Raw genomic sequence first — 20416 nt, 5'->3', positions numbered from 1 at the left:
CAATCACGCTACTGTATGTTTCTCACCCAAATCTAATATTTAGTTTAAACAGATTTCTGTGCTGATATACATACACCATCTCCCCCTCTGCCTCCAGAGCACAAGTGTGCACCATCTCCCCCCTGCGCCAGCCGCCGAGGCTCCCTTCAACTCTTCAACCAGCCAATGCTCAACACCAGAGTCCAGCCTTTCTTTGTTGTTTATTGAGGTCTCAAGACGCCCCTTCACGCCCAAGGGGCTCCTTTCCTTGGCCTTGCTCTAGTGGTGTGCTAACAGTAAAAAGGAGAGATATCACCGTCACTGCATATATAGGTGTAAAATCACCATCATTGCAGATGCAATGATGATCTCACACCTCTTTCTGCAGCTATGGTGATTTCACACCTATATCTGCAGTAATGATGATCTCACGCCAATTTCAGATATAGATGTGAGATCACCATCACTCCAGCTATAGGTGTGAGATCGCTATAAATGTAAATATATCGAATACCTACGTGTTCGGTATACGAGAATATAAGCTATTGGCATTGTAAATGACAATGCCTTTTATTTATGTTTTAAGAACGAAAACAAAAAAAGGCATTGTCATTTGCAAGGTCAATAGCTCAAACTGGTGTAAATGCGAGACCTATTGCATTGCAAATGCTTGTTCTGATGAGTTGGTGGTGGACTTTGGTGGCGGCTCTGAAGTTGTTGTGGGCTTCTGTGGATTTGGTGTTCCTCCAGTCCTTTTCGAGGCGGCGGCAGGTGCATCTGGACTCTCGAAGGTCGGTGGTAAACCATCTAGCTTTCTTGGCGTGGGAGGTGTTGTTTTTCTTGAGGGGGGCTAAGGTGTTGGCGCTGACGGTGATGAACAATTGTTACTTACCTGTAAACAGGTGGTTCTCCAGTATTGGTGTCTTTCATAGATTCACATGCTTGAATATTGCCCGTCGAAGTGGGAGTCCCACGGTAAATAAAATAGCAATAAAATACTAATAACATATGTATGTAAATACATAACACAAAATATACACTAGAAAAAGTAGAAAATACCCAAACACAATTCCTACATAGGAATCCATGGTAGAGAGAAAAAACACTTGTAACATATTCCTGTCATTATGTTAGTTCAAACTACAGCCAATCAGGCGCCAGCACCCCATCCAGAACCTTCTCCTCAGAGCTCGGTCCTTCAGATTTTCGTAGCACAAGAGTGACAAAAGAGTCTAGGAGGAGAAGCGAACCTCTGAGGGGAGGTGGGTGGGTCGCATGTGAATCTATGAAAGACACCAATACTGGAGAACCACCTATTTACAGGTAAGTAACAATTGTTCTTCTCCAGTATTAGGGTGTCCTTCATAGATTCACATGCTTGAATAGAATAGAGAGCAGTAATAGCCGACAAAGGCTCGAATTGCCATGCAACAGCATGGAAGAAAGTCAATGAGACAACAATACAGTCATGCAAGTAATGATAGCAATCATATAAAATCATAATGGAGGAGGGAAGACAGAGGCTCACCTTAGTTAAAAAGATGGCGAAGCACTGTCTGTCTCACTGCTGTATCTGCCTCGTTGATGGCATCCAGGCAGTAGTGTTTTGTGAACGTGTCCCTGTTGGCTGCTCTGCAGATCAGATGAAGAGGCCCACCAGCAAACAGGGCAGTAGAGGATGACATCGCCCTGGTGGAATGAGCCCTCACTGAAGACGCTTGCCAGCTTTCTGATGGCAGAAGACAATGGCTGAAGAAATCCAACGTGCAATAGTTGGCTTGGTAACAGGACGCTCTTTACGCATGCGTCCATAGGCAATGAACAGTTGATCAGACCTGCGAAAGGGGGCCGTCCTGTTGATGTAAAATTTAAGGCATCTTTTAATGTTCAAAGAGTGTAATTGTTGCTCTGCCGGAGACTGAGGATCGGCAAAGAAGTTCTTTAAGAAAACAGGTTCATTAATATGGAATCCGTAGGCACCTTAGGCAAAAAGGTTGGATTGGTGCGAAGCACTACACAGTCAGATTTGAATTGGAGAAAAGGAGGTTTAATGGTGAAAGCGTGAATATCACTCACATGACGTGATGAGGTCAGAGCAAGGAAAAGGGCCACCTTCCAGGTCAGAAACTTTAAGTCCGCTCGAATGGCGCCTTCATCAGTTGGGCCAAGACGTCATTGAGGTGCCAAGTAGGAGGAGGATGCAGATTAGGTGGGAACTTCCGAAACAGCCCTTTGAAAAATTGACGAATAACTTTGGAAGAGCAGAGAGAGGAGGAGCCATCCTGCTGGAAACGAGAGATCGCTGCCAGGAAAACCCTCAAAGTAGAATGGGAAAGCCCTGACTGAGCCAGTTGCAAAAAAAACGGAAGGAGCTGATCCAGAGTGGAATGAAGAGGATGGACATTCGCAGCTACACACCAATGACAGAACCTCTTCCACTTGAGCTTGTAGGTCTTAACTGTAGACGGAGCTCTGGCCTGAGCGAGAATTTCTCTACAGTCTGGCAAAATATTCAAATGGGCAAATTCAAGGTGCTCAGGTTCCAGGCCGATAATTGCAGAGAGGAGGGGTTCAAATGGCAAATCTGACCCATGTCCATCGTGAGGAGATCCGCTAGAGGATGAAGGAGGATGTGCTTGCACTGGGATAGAAGAAGCAGCTCCGAGAACCACGCCTGTCGGGGCCATCTGGGGGCGATCAGGAGAATGTGGCACGGCTGTCTCCGCAACTTCCACAACACGCGAGGCACCAGCGGAATTGGAGGAAATGCATAGGCGAATAGATCGCACCAGTTCATCAAAAGGGCATTCCCGCACGACCCGTGGTGGGGATGCCAACTTGTGTAAGATTGGCATTTCCGGTTCTCCGGGGTTGCAAAGAGATCTAGAGATGGACAGCCCCACCGTTAAAAGACTAGGCCGAGAGTTGGTTGATGTAACTCCCACTCGTGGGTCGATGATGTGGATCTGCTGAGGGAATCCGCTAGGATGTTGGAAATGCCTGGTAGATGAACTGCGGTCAGGGTAACCTGGTGACGGAGCGCCCAATCCCAGATCGACTGAGCCAGCCGAGACAAGAGCAGAGATTTGGTTCCGCCCTGCTTGTTGACATAGTGCATACTGGTGGTATTGTCCGTCTGAATGAGCACCGACTCCCCTTGAATTATAGGATGGAACGACGTGAGTGCCAGAAAAATGGCCTTCAACTCCAGCCTGTTGATGTGCAAAGAACGTTGAAGCAGAGTCCATTTGCCTTTGATAGACAGGCCTTGACGGTGTGCACCCTATCCTTCTAAGGAGGCGTCCGTTGTGAGAGTGAGTTCTGGAGTGGTGGAGAGGAAAGAAGTCCCTGTTGCAGGGTTGGATGGCTGCGCCCACCACTTGAGAGCCGCCTTCATGCGAGCGGTGACACTGACGAGGTCGTTGAAGGAACCGGTGACCTGACGCCACTGCACATCCAATTCCTCTTGAATGGGGCGAGTCCGTAGCCTGCAATTTGGGATCAGCGCAATGCATGACGATGCATCCCCAAAAATTACTTTAAGATCCGGACTGAAACGGACTGTTTTGCACGAATCAGAGACACCAAGTGGAGGATCTTTTGTTGACACTCTTGTGACACGAATGCCTTGGCAAGCGATGTGTCCAAAGTGGCTCCTAGAAAATTTATGCAGGGAGCTGGGTCTACCTGGGACTTGTCGGCATTGATTGAGAGGCAGAGGGAGCGAAACACGTCCTGACAAAGGCGAGTGTCCCGAAGTAGTTGGTTGCGAGACTGATTTGAGGAGGCAGTCGTCCAGGTAAGGAAATATTTGGACACCCTGGAGACGCAGGTAAGCCACCACTGGAGCCAATACTTTTGTGAAGACACGAGGAGCGGATCATAGGCCGAAGGGCAACACTCTGACCTGGAAGTCTCTCAGTCCCACCCGGAAGCGCAAGTACTTCCGATGCCGTGGAAGAATTGGAACATGGAAGTAAGCATCCTGGAGGTCGATGGTGGTCATGAAGTCGTCCATGGAGCGAAGACGCAAGATCTCTACGAGTGTAAGCATGCGAAAGGATTGGCATTTGAGATACTTGTTGAGTGCTCGCAAATCCAGGATCGGTCGCCAGTCTCCTGTCTTCTTGAGTATAAGGAAAAAACCGGAATAGAATCCCTTGCCCCTTTGAGACTTGGGAACCCCTTCGACGGCACCTTTTTGGATCAGAAGACGAACTTGACGGAAAAGCTCCTTGAGGTGGGGAGGAGGCGGCCAGACGGTGGAGTGGGAGGAGGAATATTGACGAACTCTAGAGCATGGCCCTTTGCTACAATGTCCAGAACCCAACGGTCCGAGGTGATGAAGGACCACGGAGAAGAGAACAGGGAGATTCGACCTCCAACTCTTGGGGGGAAAGGCAAGTCATTGTCGTTTGGGAGTTGAGCCTCTATAGGAAGACTTTCCCCTGTAGGATTTTGAAGACTGTTGCCGGGAGGACTGCTGTTGGTTGGAAGAGTATCGTTGATTACTCTGGTGGTAGGAGCAATACTGAGTGCTTCCTCTGTGAAAAGTGGAAGAGGTGCCGTGTCCGCGTGCACCACGAAAAGGCTGCTTACTGAACTGCAAAGTCCCTAAAGAGCGAGCAGTATCAATGTCTTTCTTGATGGACTGTAATGCCTCATCGACATGGGCCCCAAACAGCGACTCGCCGTCATATGGCATATCCAGGATCTTTGCCTGTACCTTCTGGCGGAAAGAGGTGGACCGTAACCAACCCTGCCTTCGCAAAACCGCTGCCCGAGCAAGCTGACAAAAGCCAGCACAAGCAATGTCAACTGCGCAGTCAATAATTTCCTCCGACGTTCTCTCCTTCTTGAAGAATCTTCAAGGCGTCCGCCTTGGAAGGGTCCGGGACGAGGGCCACAAGGGCAGACATGTCCGACCACATCTGGTGGTCGTAGCGCCCTAAAATGGCCAAAGCATTAGCCGCCCTCACCGTAGTAGAGGCCATCGTGGAAAACTTGCGGCCCTCCCGATCAGGAGGAGCTGTTATGGGAGAATTCGGATTCCAGGAAGGACGTTGTGCAGCCTGGGTGACCACCGAGTCAGGCTTTAGCTGTGCAACCAGGCACGCTGGAGATCCAATGGGCGCCTTATATTTCTTCTCAAGGCGGGGCAGTTGCGCCGGTATGGAATTTGGCGTTTGCATTAATTTCACACCCTCATTCCAGATGAAATCCATGATGGGTATTGTATGGAGGAAAGAGTCCTCCTCCCTCTGGACTCTGGGCAGCTTAAAGCGTTGAGCCGCTCTATCCATCAGTTGATGGAAACTGGCAATGTCCACCGGAGGAGAATCCCCTGGCGTCACTGGAGGAGGGGATGGCGTCGGGGTTTGGTAGTTGTCCCACTCAGCCATGTGAGTGGCGTCATCATCATCGTGAACTTCACCATCTTCACGTTCTGGAAGGACGTCATCAGCATACACCGTAGTGTGTATTTTAACGGATGTCTGAACCTGAGAAGGCGTTGGAGGCTGTGGTAGTGGAACAGCAGCAGGAGCCGCAACAGCTGCAAGGAAGGGTATGCTCAGATGTGAGTCCCTTGCTCACTGCACCATCAGGATTCAAGCAAGCCGGGCCGAAGACGGCTGTAATGCCAGAAACCGGTCCCCGGAAGCTTGTTTCCTTTCCAGTATAAGAATTGGCTTGGTAGTTTGGTCTGCCGTGTTCCCATGATGCACTGGGCCAGGGACAGACTAATTTGCATGTAGCCAGGTTCTGAGCTGGGATGGTGCAGTGAGCTAAAAAACGGGGATGGATCCAGCCCTGATCTGTTGACTGGGTAGGAGTGTTCTGCTTAATTCAGATACTCTGTCCATCACCACCCCCTTTTCTGAATCGCAACAGCCGCAGGAGCATGTGGCATTGGTGAACCCTGTTGAGAGGGCGGGAAACGCCGGTTGTAGTCCTCCAACATATGCTGGAGATTGGAGATGAGCGACAAAGGCAAAGTCGCAGTTGGAACCTGCACAGAACGTTCCTCTGCCTGAAAATACTGTTTGTCATCGTCCTCAGCATAGTCCTGGCATTTGATAACTAAATCTGAAGGACTGCGTGCCACTCTGAAGGAATCATCCACATCGTCAGAATCAGACTCCTGCTCAGAACCCGAGGCAAACAAGGGTGATGGAGGTTGTGGATCACTCGGGATGGACAGCTGGTCAACTGGCATCTTGCGACATTGGTGCAGAGGGTCGACGGTGAATGAGCCAGGCCCGGAGGAAGAAAACGGCACCAAAAGCAAAGAAGCAAAAGAAGACTTAATCGTCGACAAGGTCGTCAATGGTATAGACGATGACGATGGCATAGGCGTCAACGGAGTCACAGAAGAAGGATCCACCGTCGACAGGGCCGCCGTCAACGGGACCATCATCGGCGCTTCGGCCGTCGACTAAGTCGTCGTTGTTGATGAAGCTGCCGTCGACGGAGCAGTCGACGGGGCGGACTACGATGAAAATTTCTTATGGACTTTCGACAACGATGATTTAGCCGACGACGAGATAGATTTCTTCGTCGACGACGAAGCAATAGGTATCGTCGACGAAACGTTCTTAAAGCTGAGGGATACCTTTGTCGACATGGATGACGTCGATGTTGCCGTCGTCGACGATCTGGATGCAGATTTCTTCGTCCCAGTCGACGAGCCGGAGACGGCAGACCTAGTCGTCGGGACGATCGTCGATGCTCCCGTCTATGATGAAACATGTTTTTTAGCAGAAACATGATGAGAAGCAGCAGGAGACGCCTGAGAGCCAGGTTTCGTGGGCGTGGACATAGCAGGAGGTGGTGAAGACACAGCAGGAGCCACTGAAAGAGACAGTTTCTTCTTTTTCAGGAATGGAGAGGGCAATTCCTGCACACTGCTACGTTTGGAGGCTGCATTTGAAGGTCCAGACACCAGGCTTTCTGTGTCTGAAAGTGCCGAATCCTTATCTTTAAGTCTTTGAAGCCATAAGAGGAGACTACCTTCTCTGTCCTTAAGGGTTTTTGTAGAGAAGGTTCTGCAAAATTTGCATTTACCAACCTCATGGTCGGGATAAAGACAGTAAATGCACTTCTTGTGGGTGTCCTCAGAGTAAAGACGCTGTTTCCCACAAGAAGAACAAGGTCTAAATAAAGACTTCTTACTTGAAGACATGCTGGAAATCGCAGGAAAACTTGAAGAAGTTGAGAAAACCAGAGCAGAGCTCAGGGAGACTCCCTTCCCACGGCGTGCGGTAGAAAATCTGAGGGACTGAGCTCTGAGGAGAAGGTTCTGGAGGGGTGCTGGCGCCTGATTGGCTGTAGTTTGGACTAACATGACAGGAATATGTTACAAGTGTTTTTTCTCTCTACCATGGATTCCTATGTAGGAATTGTGTTTGGGTGTTAACTACTTTTTCTAGTGTATATTTTATGTGTTATGTATTTACATAATATGTTATTAGTATTTTATTGCAATTTTATTTACTGTGGGACTCCCACTTCGACGACGGGGATCTATGAATCTATGAAAGACACCCTAATACTGGAGAACCATCTGTGCAGGATTTGGGCAGCAGCGTTTGGGTCGTTTTCCGCGACAGCAGGGGTGGAGTTGCTGAGTGATGAGGTTAGCTGGTCGTCGGTGATTCTGGTCCAATTTCTTCGTGGGAGCAGGTGCGGGTGTCTGTGGATGGTGGGTGTTCTGAAGGTGGAGTGGACGCATCGATGGTCAGTCCATGGGAGTTTGGTGTTGTTGCTGAAGGTGATGGAGTTTCCTGTAGTGAAGAGGGGGTCGAGGGCGCGTCCTGCTGAGTGCGTGGGTTCGGTCACGATCTGGCGGAGTCCAATTTTGTGGAGGTTGACCAGGAGGGATGGGGTGCTGGGGTCCCGTTGGTTGTCGAGGTGGAAGTTGAGGTCTCCCAGTAGGGTGTAGTTGGTGGACGCGATGGCTTGCGGGGAGATGTCGGAGATGGATTTGGTAAATGGTCCACGGGGTCAAGGGGGTCGGCAGATGAGGGTTCCTCAGAGGGTGGAGGTAGGGCTGGCCAGTATCTTGAATTGAAGGTGTTCTATCAGGTCTGTGGGCTCATCAGGGAGTGTGATCTGGCAGAGAGTGGATTTGTGGAGGGTGGAGATTCCGCCTCCCGGGCGGTTGGGGTGTTCCTTCCTGGAAATCTTGTATCCTTGGGGGATGGTAATGGCCATGTCCAGTCCCGAGGAGGTGTTTGTCCATGTTTCGGTGCTTAGTTATGGTTTGTTTTTTGACTAACTGCTGACACTTAAAAACTGATTCTCAAAATGGGAAACCTCACAGAAGCTTCCTGATTAGATCTGCATGAATGGACAAAGGCAATGACTTCCTTGCACCTGTCTCGGTTCATCCACTCATGGAAGAGGTCTCCAACAGCACTTGGAACCTGCGTGACTGCCCTTCAGTACCCCGACTCATGGTGGGTGTGGTTTGATACCTTCCAACTAACACAACCAAGAAAGGAAAAAACTGCGGTTAACAAACACGTGAGGTGCTGCTAGTGAGAAGAAGTGGACGAAAAAAAACAGATTGCTTTACCTTTTGCAATCCATATGGAAAATACCTCTAGGAGAATTCCCTGCCCTTTGGTGCATAACGGGAGTCAACTGGCGTTAACCTGACCTGTTACACGCTGCTTTTATAGTAGACCAAAAATATACATGTAGGAACCAAGAAAGACGAGCTTTAGTAACACACTGAGAACGACAGAGGTGATCTGTCCCTCTCCTAAAAGTAGGAAACTTAAAATACCATACTTCCTTTAAAATACATTTGAATTTTACAAGCTGGATAGCTATGCTGACCTGCTGGAAGAGGCTGATTCTGTGTGTAGAGGCCCACAGGTGACTGTCCATATGGCATTCTCGAAATGGCATTTGGATTCTGATGATGCATCAGGTCAGACGCCATTCCCACTGTGTAGGGCATGCCTCGACCTGGAGTCATTCCAAATTCCTACAAGAAATAAAAGAACACCAAGGACAAGCGTGAAATACCAAGGACAGAAGAATATAAATGAGGAAAGAAAGGGGACATACGAGCAATGAAAAAGTGGGGAGGCAAAGGATGACCTCGAACGAGAGAAAGAAAAGCATAATACTACAATAAAAAGTTCAAAAGGATGGGAAGGAGAGTGCAGGCTGGATCTCTATATCTATCTAGTATTGCCACACAGAGTGGCACAATGACGACCAAGGCAGTAGTGCTTCATGAACGTATGTAGTGACATCCATATTGCAGTCTGGCTGATGTCAAGGCCAGGCAATCAGCATACCAACACAGCGGCCTACGTCCTGGTGGAATGAGCTCTAAAGACCTTCCAAAGACTACTTCTTGGACTAAATACAGAAGATGATTCACCTCGAACGGGTCCTCTTGTGCCCAGCATTCCTTTTTCTTTGCTCCAGAGAACCCCACAAAAAGTTGATTGTTTATTTGGTAGTCCATGTACGATCCATATAAAGGCTTAAAGCTCTTATTTGGGGTTCATCCCATGAAACCTCTCCTCTTCTTTTGAGTGGTGACGGGTAGCAAAGAACAGAGTAAGAACTTCCTGCTGCAGAATGAAAGCATGGACATCTGAAGTGACAGCGATAACAGGGGTAATAGGAGGCAATATCTCGTTAGGGAAGGAGCTCAAGGGCTGAACCTGCTTTCTCTCCCAAGTGGCACACTCCATTGAAGGGCATCTCAGTTTCAATTGGAAATCCCTGGAAAAGCCAGTGGAATGTGTCCAGACAAGGCAAGGGATGGATAAGCTGCACCACTGAATCCACTGTGCCAAGGTCACAACAAAGGATCTCATAGACCACGTGTCATCCAGTGCACACAACATTAACAAAATGGTTACCGTAATGGTCCAGGATATTTGGAAAAATTATCAGCGCAATTTCCAATTGAGCACAGGAGAAACTGGCTAGGAGGCAAAAGTGGCGTTAGTGGGATGAAGTGGGAGACTCCCTGAAGAGAAGATTGTTTTCTTCATTGCTTCAAGTTCTTGCCCATAGGAGTTGAATGTAAACAGTCAGAGCTCTGTGAAGGAGAACACCTCGATCACAAGAGTCATGAGCAGAAGCCAGACAATGGCTGGTGGTTTACCACAGGGGCGGACGGTGTCTTGTCCCAAGTTGGCAAAATGGGGTCCATCAACGCCTTGTGAAAAGGAAGCTGAGGGACAATCAGAGGAGATGCCAGCTTATTAGTTTCTGTTAGCCTTGCTCTACTCTACTCTACAGGCAAAAAGATCTGAACAAACTTTGCAGCCTTGCGAAGGACATCCCGTAAATGAGGCAGTTGCATACGAGGGCGCCCCTGAAGGACACTCTGGGAACATCTCAGGGGAGGTGTCCAGGCCATTGGTATTCTCCAGGACTAGTTAGTCCCCACCACCGGTCGTAGTGGGGTTAGGGGAAAAGAATGTTGCTGTCTCATGTTGCTCTATATGATGTTCAGCATCTGACTGCAGCAAAATCAGAACCAACGAGTCCCTCCAGCCTGCAAGGACTATCCACCACCCCCTCACCAACAGCTGTATTCTGCATCGTGATCTCACCAAAAACAGCCTTCATCTTCAGAAATAATCTATGTGATGTAGCAGATGCGAAGTCCATGTTGGTGGGATCAAGGACAGCGCAGCAACCAGCCAGGCTTGCATCAGAAGAGGTGAATGGGTCGACGGGTGCCAGGGAAGGAGACGGGGACCAAGGCTGCTTCTTAGGATCCCAGATACACCTGAGGGAGCCAGGGTGGAGCAAAAAAGTGTCAACTCTGTGTGAAAACCACAAACTATGTGGAATCCGTTCGAGAGGCTGGAAACTGCAGGAAGAAAGTGGGAGGCTCCATTGACACAGGCAGAGCCCCACCAAGATAGGCTTGAAAGAAGATACTGTGACCATGGTAAGGAACAATGCTGCAGACGGGCAGACATATCTCTTGAGCGAGATCAACATCAAAAAGTCAACAAATTCCTCTTGCATTGCTTAGTCTGCATCTTTGAAGCAGCCCGCTTACATGACTTGCAGGTGAATGTAAGCCGGAGCGTGATCTAGAGCAAGACCTGGGTTTGGAGCTTCGTCCTGAGCCCATGACATGAACAGTTTGGTCTCCTGCTCCTCGACTGCCTTGGCATGCACAAGGCCACATTTAGCACACAATTTGGAGTGGTGCTTGGGCCTCAGGCACCAGTTACAGATGTTTGGAGGGTGCAAAAGCAACGTCTTGTGCTCAAGAGGGTTTAAAGCCTGAAATGGTCAAGGTATACAACCCTGAAAACACAGCAGGTGTAATAATTTGGAAAGAAATGTTCGGAGGTGGCACCTAACGACTCTGTGATGTCATGTGTAGGGGTGGATCCAGAAACCAAGACCGAGTTGAGGTGCCAGCTATCGGGGCAGGGGAGCATTTTCATGTCTGAGGGCAAAGCAAGTCTTAAGAAGTGCAGAGTAGCAGGTAAAACTATCCACTAGAAACAAACATAGGTCAAGCTGTCCAACAGATGCAAATATAATCTCAATACAAATCTGTACATTATGACCGCATGGGGGTCATGCATATTAAAGTCCATACAAGGAATGTAATCTTGCAGTTGTGAGTGAAGAATGTTGTAAAGCCTGACAATTAAATAGCAGCTGACAAACTGTTCTTAGGGTGAGACCCAGAAACGAGTTAGAGGTAGTTATAGTAAAAAGACAGTCAATGCTGATGGACCGTAGGTCACTTTGAAATGTAGGTTCGGGTTTTTTCCTCAACCAAACGGTATATTTCAATTGCAAAATACCATGATGGAGAATCATGCAAACCACTGCACAATGGGGCGGTGACAATGTGCAGAATATCGCAGAGAAAGAGAAAAACAGATTTAAGGGGGTAAACTAGTGATTAGATGATGTGAAGAAAATAGGTAGTTATGGAAAGAGGACAAAAAGGATATGAATGACAAAAAATAAAGAATGTATAAGAGTACATGATTAGCAACAAGTGGCAAACGAGGCGGTAAAGGTACCTAAAACAAGGAACAGAAAACATACGTCAGACAAAATAGTGAAAGAATAAAAATGTATTTACCTGTGGGAGGAGCCTGGGGCCGTAAGTGATCACTGGGTGGCACCTTGTGTGGATACGGTCATCCATCACAGGACCACAATAAGGGCATGCTCTAGCTGAAGACAAACGTCTAACAATACACCTCAACGGAAGCAGCTGCCGATTGGTACAAGGTTTCAACATGCATCAGTGGAAGCTGAGGATATCTGACTACAGCAGACAGCTATAAATATGCCTCATTAAGAGCCTGAAGCGATGGGAGATCGGATCACTTTATAAATGACTACTGAGTCTACTCTGTAGCTGGGAGGTAAAGGCATGATCAAAAAGGAGTCGTTTCTGTCCTGTAACTCCAGTTCTGTAGTAGGAGTATCGCTGTTATAGTCATAATCTAGTGAATAGTCCTGCCCATGTGCGTGGACCCCGGAGCAATCAAAAATAATCTCTTAAATTGTCAAAAAAATGCAGAACTGCAAAGGCACTTAAGAGAGAATTTAAAGACAGATAATGCAGCCTATATCTACAGGCTACACTGTCCAGTACTTCAACTAGAAATTCCACCAAAAATCCAAACAAACAGCACAGCCTGCCCAGTTTCCTCCACAGAGAAACTTGCCTCTACCAGCAAAAGCCTCTGCAATGATAGAGAGAAAGGAATGGACAAACAAGCCCCATAGGCTGCCATTATGTGGCTCAAACAGGATACTGTGCCTTTAAGAGAACTCTCCAGAACTTCTCCCAGTATCCCAGAATGCACAGCAGGTCCCTTTTACTTTCAGTTCTTTTTGAAGGCCAGACCTGTAGCATTCCTTACATAAATATCTTTCTCCACCGGGGAGGAGGGCGGGCGCTTATGACTATAACAGAGATACCCCTACTACAGAACAGGAGTTACAGGTCAGAAACTACTCCTTCTGTAGTAGGGGATCTCCATGTGTAGTCAATCTAGTGAATAGAATGGCAAGCCCATCCCCACACCAAAGCGGCGGTGGAGAATAAAGACATAACACCACTACTGTGTGAACAGATTTCACAGCGAAGCCTGCCCAACCTGAGCGTTTGTCCTGGCATCAGTGTCCAGACAGTAATGCTTAGCAAAGGTATGGACCGACTTCCAAGTGGCCGCCTTGCAGATTTCTGCAATTGGAACATTACGTAGCAAAGCAGTCGTGGCAGCTTTGCCCCTGGTGGAATGAGCCTTGGGTTTACTGTGAGAAGTTGGCCCGATATGCAGCGTTCGCTATTCTAGCGACCACTATGTATCGTTCCAAACGACCTTTATGGTGATTGGTTGTAAGTCAACCTTAGACCAGCTATCCTAGTAGCGTGGATACGAGCAGTCTTCGGGCTAAACTCTAGAGGGCGTGTTAAGCCAGTTGTTATACCATCACATACCCCTTGAATGCCAAGTGAAAGGACACCACACAAGTGTTATGAAAATAAACAGTATATTTATTAAGAATCACAACAGCCCTGGACTCTTTATGAGGACAGGGTACTAAGCACAGAAAAAAACTCTTAGGAAAATACTTCAAGTGCACAATTAAAACAAATGCCCGAGGGCACGGAAAGTTCTAATGGTCTCGGACGGACCCGATAAGGCAAGTCGGAAGCGAGGGACTCGGGACCCTAGAGTAAGGAGGCTATGCAGGCACCGAAATGCCGAAGTTACCTAGCCACGAGGGCTGCGGCTGCACAAGTCTTACAGGCGTCGGGGGTCTTCGCTGACGAGCCAGGAGCCGGAAGAAAAGGAGTTGCTGGCCGGCGACCAGTGATGAATAGTTCGTAGAGATCCAAGCCTGGATCAGAGATCGTTGATACCTGAAAGCAGAGGGGACCAAGTTCGTACTACTATCCAGTAGTCAGAGGGTACCAGGAAGGCACCGGATGGCCGTCACCTCGACTAGGTGAGTGGGCGACGCTAGGCTCTGCAGTCTCACGGACCAGGAAGAGTTGTCGGCGACCAGGATGGAGGTGCGAGCTGTCCCACGAAGGTTGATGCTGTCGGCGTCGCTGGGCCCAGGATTGGGGCAACAAGCCTTGGCAGATTTCAGGGCCACGTGGTGGGCCTAAAATGGCGTCTTGAGTGGACCAGGAGGGTCCGGGGTGCTCCTCTCGAAAAAGGGAGCAAGGGCCGGTCTGGAGCAACCAGACCAGCAGCGTTGGTTGTCGGATGTCGTCAAAGAAGGGCACAAGCCAGCGGCTAGTGACCAGACAACGTGCTGAGCAGCGAGCAGAAGGGCCCCACGCAGATCGTGGAGATGCTGGGAGACTGCACTTCGGTGCTGGAGCTGCTCAGGGTCGGGGCTTCTCGGACCCCAGAGCACTCACCAGGGAATTGCTTCGATGGTCGTGCTGATTAAGAAAGCGTGCAGGTTTTGATGATGGCCGGTCCCTCGAGGTCTCGTCGCACCCACAGATCTCAGCTGAGCTGACGACGTGGGTAGAGGTCAGAGGTGCCAGGGAAGCCGGTTCTCGTCGAGCTGGGCCGTCGGGTCCTTGAGGAAGGACTTGCAGCAAACCGCAGAGTTCTTAGATGGTGCCTGCGGATGCAGGGTGACTACTCCTTAGCCACAAGGGAGAAATCTTGAGAAGAGTCTCGAAGTCCTTTCGTAGAAAGTATTCTTGATTCAAAGATTATCTAATTTGGAAGGGTCCCCGCTCCGGCCTTTATCCTAAAGAAAGGGGTGGGTACATGACTAGGTCCTGCCCTAGGGGTGGGACCAAGAAGGGGGGTAGTTACACCCCTCTCCCCTGCCGGACTTTCCCCAGATCAGGGGCTGCGCGCCCCTGGAACTGGTTCCAACCGGCAGATGCGTAGTGAGCACCGGGGTGCCACTCCGCAGTCACCTTCTCGCAAAGCCCTACCTACCCAGAATACACAAACCCTGTCTGGGACGGTGCGAACACCGCCCTTGACAGGAAACCCTTTGTCCAAGCCCTCCTTGCTGGAAGGACTCCCAGCAGCAGGAGGTCAGACTCGTGTCTGTGGTGGCAGCATCCATTTTGTGGAGCTGAGGCTTCAGTTAACTTTAACCGGGGTTCACAGTTACGTACATGTTGTGTCCCTCTAGAAGGGTGGAATGCTAACCTCGTCGCCAGAATTGGTGAGGGGGCAGCATCCCGATTCGTATGACACCTTACTCGACATGTCTGGATAACGCTATACCGAAGTTACCGATATGATACGCGTTATCATGGAACAGCCATTGGGTCTTGGTTCCGCAAGCTGCAACCGGGCTCGGCTCGTGCCAGAGCCCAATTCACATGGGTCCATGCACTCTGCCTTCAGGATTGTCAAGGCCTGCCACAGGAGTGACTGATAGGAACCCGGGTGTCCATTGTGATGTTAGATATAGGGATACTATACCTAAAGCAACGAGCGTGTACGCTACGTTGCCCCATCTGTCGTGCAGCCAGTTGTGTCAGATTTAGATGACTATCCAGGGGTGGCATAATACATGCTTCAGCCCCTGGTAGGCCCTGGGTACACCGATGCCCTGAGTTACAGGGTCTGACAAGGTGGCCCAGTTCCAATTGGGTAATGCACCTAAGGTACATGTATCAATTTAGTGAGAGAACAGCTAGGCTGTGGGTCTGATTGGCAGGCCCACACCCCGAGAAAGTCGTAAACCAGTGAAACAAAAGCAAAAAGTCCGGGTGATCATAGGATTGCAGACCCTACTCTCCTACATTTACCTCCTAAGGTCTTATTAGCCTTTTGGTAACACAATTGTATACAAGACACAATCCACCTAGAAATGGACTGTTTGGAGGTAGCAAGACCGGTCCTGACTGATCCATAATTGATGAACAATTGGTCTGACCTACGAATATCTTTGGTTTTATCCAGATACAATTTCAACCCCCTCCTAACATCCAGGGAATGTAGAGACCTTTCCGCTGGAGATGAAGGATTCTGAAAAAACGTAGGCAAAGTTATGGTCTGGTTGACATGAAAATCAGAAATAACCTTGGGAAGAAATTTAGGGTGAGAGTGCATAACAACCTTAGCAGCATGAAATACAATATAAGGTTCTTGACAACACAACGCCTGAATTTTACTCACCCTGCGGGCCGATGTGACGGCCACGAGGAACGCCGCCTTCCAGGACAGGTGCTGCAAAGAAGCCTTATGAATAGGTTCAAAAGGTTCCTTCATCAATCTGGACAGCACCACATTCAATTCCCATGAAGGCGAAGGAAGCCGGACAGGAGGGAATACTTTCTTCAAGCCTTCCAAAAAATCTTTGATCACAGGGATCTGGAAGAAGTAAGTCTGTGAAGGGCATTTCCTGTAGGCAGTCAGTGCAGCGAGATGAACCTTAATGGAATGGAAATTAAGGCCAGATGCCCCAAATGTAGAAGATAAGGAAGGATGACATCCTCCTTACACGTCGTAGGGTCATAGTTCTTAGACTTGCACCAGATGCAGAATCTCTTCCACTTGTAAGCATAGGAAGTCCTAGTGGAAGGTCGCTTAGCCTACTCCAGTATTTCCATACAATCTTCTGGTAGATTCAAATAGCCATATTGCACTATCTCAGGAGCCATGCCGCCAAACTCAAAGACGAGAGGTTCGGGTGCACCATCTGTCCCCTGAACTTCGTGAGAAGGTCCGGTCTGCACGGCAGCCATATGTGAGGAAGGAGAGACCGGTGAAGCAGGTACGTGAACCACCACTGTCTGGGCCATTCCGGGGCAAACAGTATCACCCGCGCCCTGGACCGGGACAGCTTGATGAGCACCGCCAGAATCAGAGGAATGGGTGGAAAAGCGTACAGAAAGCTGTTCGACCAGTCGATCCATAGGGCATTCCCCAACGTCCCCTGTTGGTAGTACCTGGATGCGAAGTGTCGGCATTTGCTGTTTCCGGCGGTGGCAAACAGATCTATGTCTGGAGTCCCCCACCTCGCGAAGACTTCTCCTAGCACTTCGTCGTTTATGACCCATTCGTGGTTTTCCTGAATCAGTCTGCTCAGTGCATCCGCTTGAACAATCTGCACACCTGGCAGATGGGTAGCAGTTATCGTCAGTCCTCTGGCCAGAAGCCAGTGCCAGATCGCCTGTGCCTCCTGCGACAGAGTGCGCGATCTCGAGCCCCCCTGCTTGTTGAGGTAATACATCGCCGTCGTATTGTCCGTCTGTACAAGCAGAGTTGGTCTGAAAGGACGGATGAAAGGCCTTCAGTGCCAAGTGAACAGCTCTGAATTCCAGGAAAATCGGAGACCACGTCCCTTGAATCTGTAAGTCTCCGGAGTGCGCCCACCAGCCGTGAAGAGACGCATCAGCCACGATTGTCTGTGTGGGAATGTCCTAGTGGAAGGGAACCCCTCTGAGGAGATTCTCCGCTGAACACCACCACTTCAGAGACTGAAGAGCATGCAGAGACAGTCGTATCGTGTCGTCCCAAGAACCAGTCCTCTGATCCCACTGATCCTCCAAGCACTCCTGCAGTGGTCTCATGTGCATCCGTGCGTGAGGCGTGAGGAAGATACAAGAGGCCATCGACCCCAGTAGAGAAGACACCGTCCTCACTGTTGTAGATGGAGCGGTCATAAGAGCCTGAGCCTTCCGAAGGAGTGATAACCGTCGCTCCTCCGAAGGAGACACGCTTGCTGACAGCGTATTGATGGAGGCTCCCAAGTACTGTATGCATTGGACCGGAGTCGGGATGGACTTGGACATGTTGATGTGCAACCCCAGCTTGTTCAATAGAACGCATGTCTTCTGGAAGTGTGCTTGAGCTTCCGAGAAGGAGGAGGCCTTGATCAACCAGTCGTCCAGGTACGGGTAGACAAACACCTTGTTCTTTCGCAGGTGTGCGGCTACTACTGCCATGCACTTCGAGAACGTTCTGGGCGCAGACTTCAGCCCGAATGGCAGCACTGTGTATTGATAATGATTGGCGCCGACTTGGAACCGCAGGAACTTCCTGTGTTTCTGTGCAATGGGCACATGGAAGTACGCATCCTGTAGGTCTATAGCACAAAGCCAGTCTCCCTGTTGCAGCTGAGGGTAAATCTGCTGCAACGACAGCATGCGAAATCTCTCTGCGAATCCACTTGTTTGCTTGCCGCAAGTCCAGAATGGGCCTGAACTCATTCTTGTCCTTCTTGCGAACCAGAAAGAACCGTGAGTACAGACCTCTTCCCCTTTGAGGCCGAGGTACGTCTTCTATCGCCCTTTTCCTTAATAGGATGTTGGCCTCTGCCTGGAGCTCGTGCAGCTGAAACTGCGAGCTCACCGGCGGAATAGCTGGAGGCGGGCTGGTGAACCGAAGACTGTATCCATTGCAAACAATATTCAGCACCCACTTGTCCCGAGTAATTTTTCTCCACTCTGCCAGAAAAAATTGAAGGCCCCCCCCACCGGATTGGGTAACGGATGTAGGGGAAGTAATCGCTCAGGGCCTAGACCCAGCCGGGCCTTTGGTCGCTGCTGCGGACTGTTGGCCTCCTCTGCCCTTCTGGCGCTTCTGGAAGGGCTTCCGGAACTGCTGCTGTTGTTGTTGCTGCTGCTGTCCCGAAGTCTGCCCTCACCCTCTGCCTGAAGCTCCAAACCGTCTTGGAACGGGCAGTAGGTCTTTTTCTTCTCAGGCTTCTCTAACCCGACAGCCGTCAGGGTTTCGGCTTCTGCTTTCATATGGGCCATTTCATCGTCCGCATGCTTGCCGAACAGGGTTTCCCCCAAGAAATGCAGGTTGGCCATGCGCTGTTGCGCCCCCGGCTTGAGTGAGGTGAGGCGAAGCCAAGCGTGACGCCGTTGGTTGATGCCGTGGCAGTATCCATGCGCCGCCAGGAGAGATACATCAGCAGCTGCGCTGATGATCTGCTTCGACACCATCATCCCCTCGTTTAATATCTCCAGAAAGTCCTCTTTCTTGTGACGAGGAAGGAGCTCAGCGTACTGCTGGAGGGACTCCCATAGGGCACAATCGTATCGCCCCAGCAGAGCCCCGGCACTTGCAGCCTTCATGGTGGTAGATGCCGTGCCACAGACCTTTCTGCCCGCCGAGTCCAGCCAACGGCTGTCCTTATCAGGCGGTACTGTCGAAGAAGGAGTGGTGGCATGCTGCTTCTTAGCCGCTGTCAAAATGACGGAGTCTGGTGTTGGGTCCATTCGAAGAAAAGCCGGGTCCGATTCCGGAGCCCGGTATTTCTTGAGGAGCCTGGAGGGAGCTGCCTTCTTCACCGCCAGAGTGAGAAACAACTCCGTAGCGGGCTCTACCAATCCGGGTACCAACGGCATCTCGAAGATCACGGACGTCATAGTCAAGTCAAGTCAAGTCAATAGATTTATATAGCGCGCTACATACCCAGAGGGTCTCAAGGCGCTTGAAGAAGGGTTGGGAGTTACTTGTCAAATATCCACGTTTTGAGTTGCTTTCTGAATGCTAGGTGGTTCTGAGTAAGGCGAAGGTGAGTGGGAAGTGAGTTCCAAGTTTTAGCTGCTAGGTAGGAGAAGGATCTACCTCCCATGGTGGTTTTGTTGATGCGAGGTACAGTGGCAAGGGCTTGGTTGGAGGATCGTAGCTGGCGGGAGGGGGTGTAGAAGGATAGTCGTGTGTTGAGGCATTCGGGTCCGATTTCGTAGAGTGCTTTGTGTGCGTGGGTTAGGAGCCGGAAAGTAATCCTCTTATTGACGGGGAGCCAGTGGAGGTTTTTCAGGTGATCAGAGATGTGTTCTTTACGCGGGATGTCTAATATGAGCCTGGCTGAGGCGTTCTGGATGCGTTGTAGTTTTTTCTGGAGTTTTGCGGTGGTGCCGGCGTAGAGGGTGTTTCCGTAGTCCAGTCGGCTCGTGACCAGAGCGTGGGTGACTGTTTTTCTAGTTTCGGTAGGGATCCAGCGAAATGTTTTTTTGAGCATGCGAAGAATGTTGAAGCAAGATGAAGAAACGGCGTTGACTTGTCTGTTCATCGAGAGTGAGGAATCCAGGATGACGCCCAGGTTCCGTGCGTGGTCCGTCGGGATGGGTGCTTTTCCAAGGGCCTCTGGCCACCAAGAGTCGTCCCAGGCGGAGGGGGAGGTACCTAAGATGAGGACTTCTGTTTTGTCTGAGTTCAGTTTCAGACGGCTGCGCTTCATCCATTTGGCTACTTCTTTCATTCCTTCGTGTAGGTTGGTTTTGGCCGTGTTAGGGTCTCTGGTGAGTGATAGGATCAGTTGAGTGTCGTCGGCGTAGGAGATGCTGTTGAGGTTATGTTGGCGTGCGATGGCCGCGAGGGGGCTCATGTAAACGTTGAAGAGGGTGGGACTGAGTGAGGAACCTTGGGGTACGCCGCAGATGACTTCAGTGGCCTCTGACTTGAATGGTGGAAGGCGGACTCTCTGTGTTCTTCCGGAGAGGAAC

General features: G+C 49.9%; 1 protein-coding gene across 7 annotated transcripts in view; it reads right to left on the bottom strand.

The window, feature by feature from the left end:
- MED12 (mediator complex subunit 12) overlaps positions 1–20416 on the bottom strand; it is an 820436-nt gene that overhangs the window by 141861 nt on the left and 658159 nt on the right. For all 7 annotated transcript variants that reach the window (XM_086918278.1, XM_086918283.1, XM_086918279.1 and 4 more), the window contains exon 37: positions 8824–8974. In XM_086918278.1, the coding sequence (XP_086774404.1) occupies positions 8824–8974 (151 nt within the window). The remainder of the gene's footprint in view (positions 1–8823; positions 8975–20416) is intronic.

This window comes from Lissotriton vulgaris, chromosome 4_1, assembly GCF_964263255.1.
Source record: "Lissotriton vulgaris chromosome 4_1, aLisVul1.2, whole genome shotgun sequence".
Lineage (NCBI taxonomy): Eukaryota > Metazoa > Chordata > Amphibia > Caudata > Salamandridae > Lissotriton > Lissotriton vulgaris.
The sequence above is the reverse complement of the archived record's forward strand: the minus strand, read 5'-3'. Positions and strand labels throughout refer to the sequence as shown.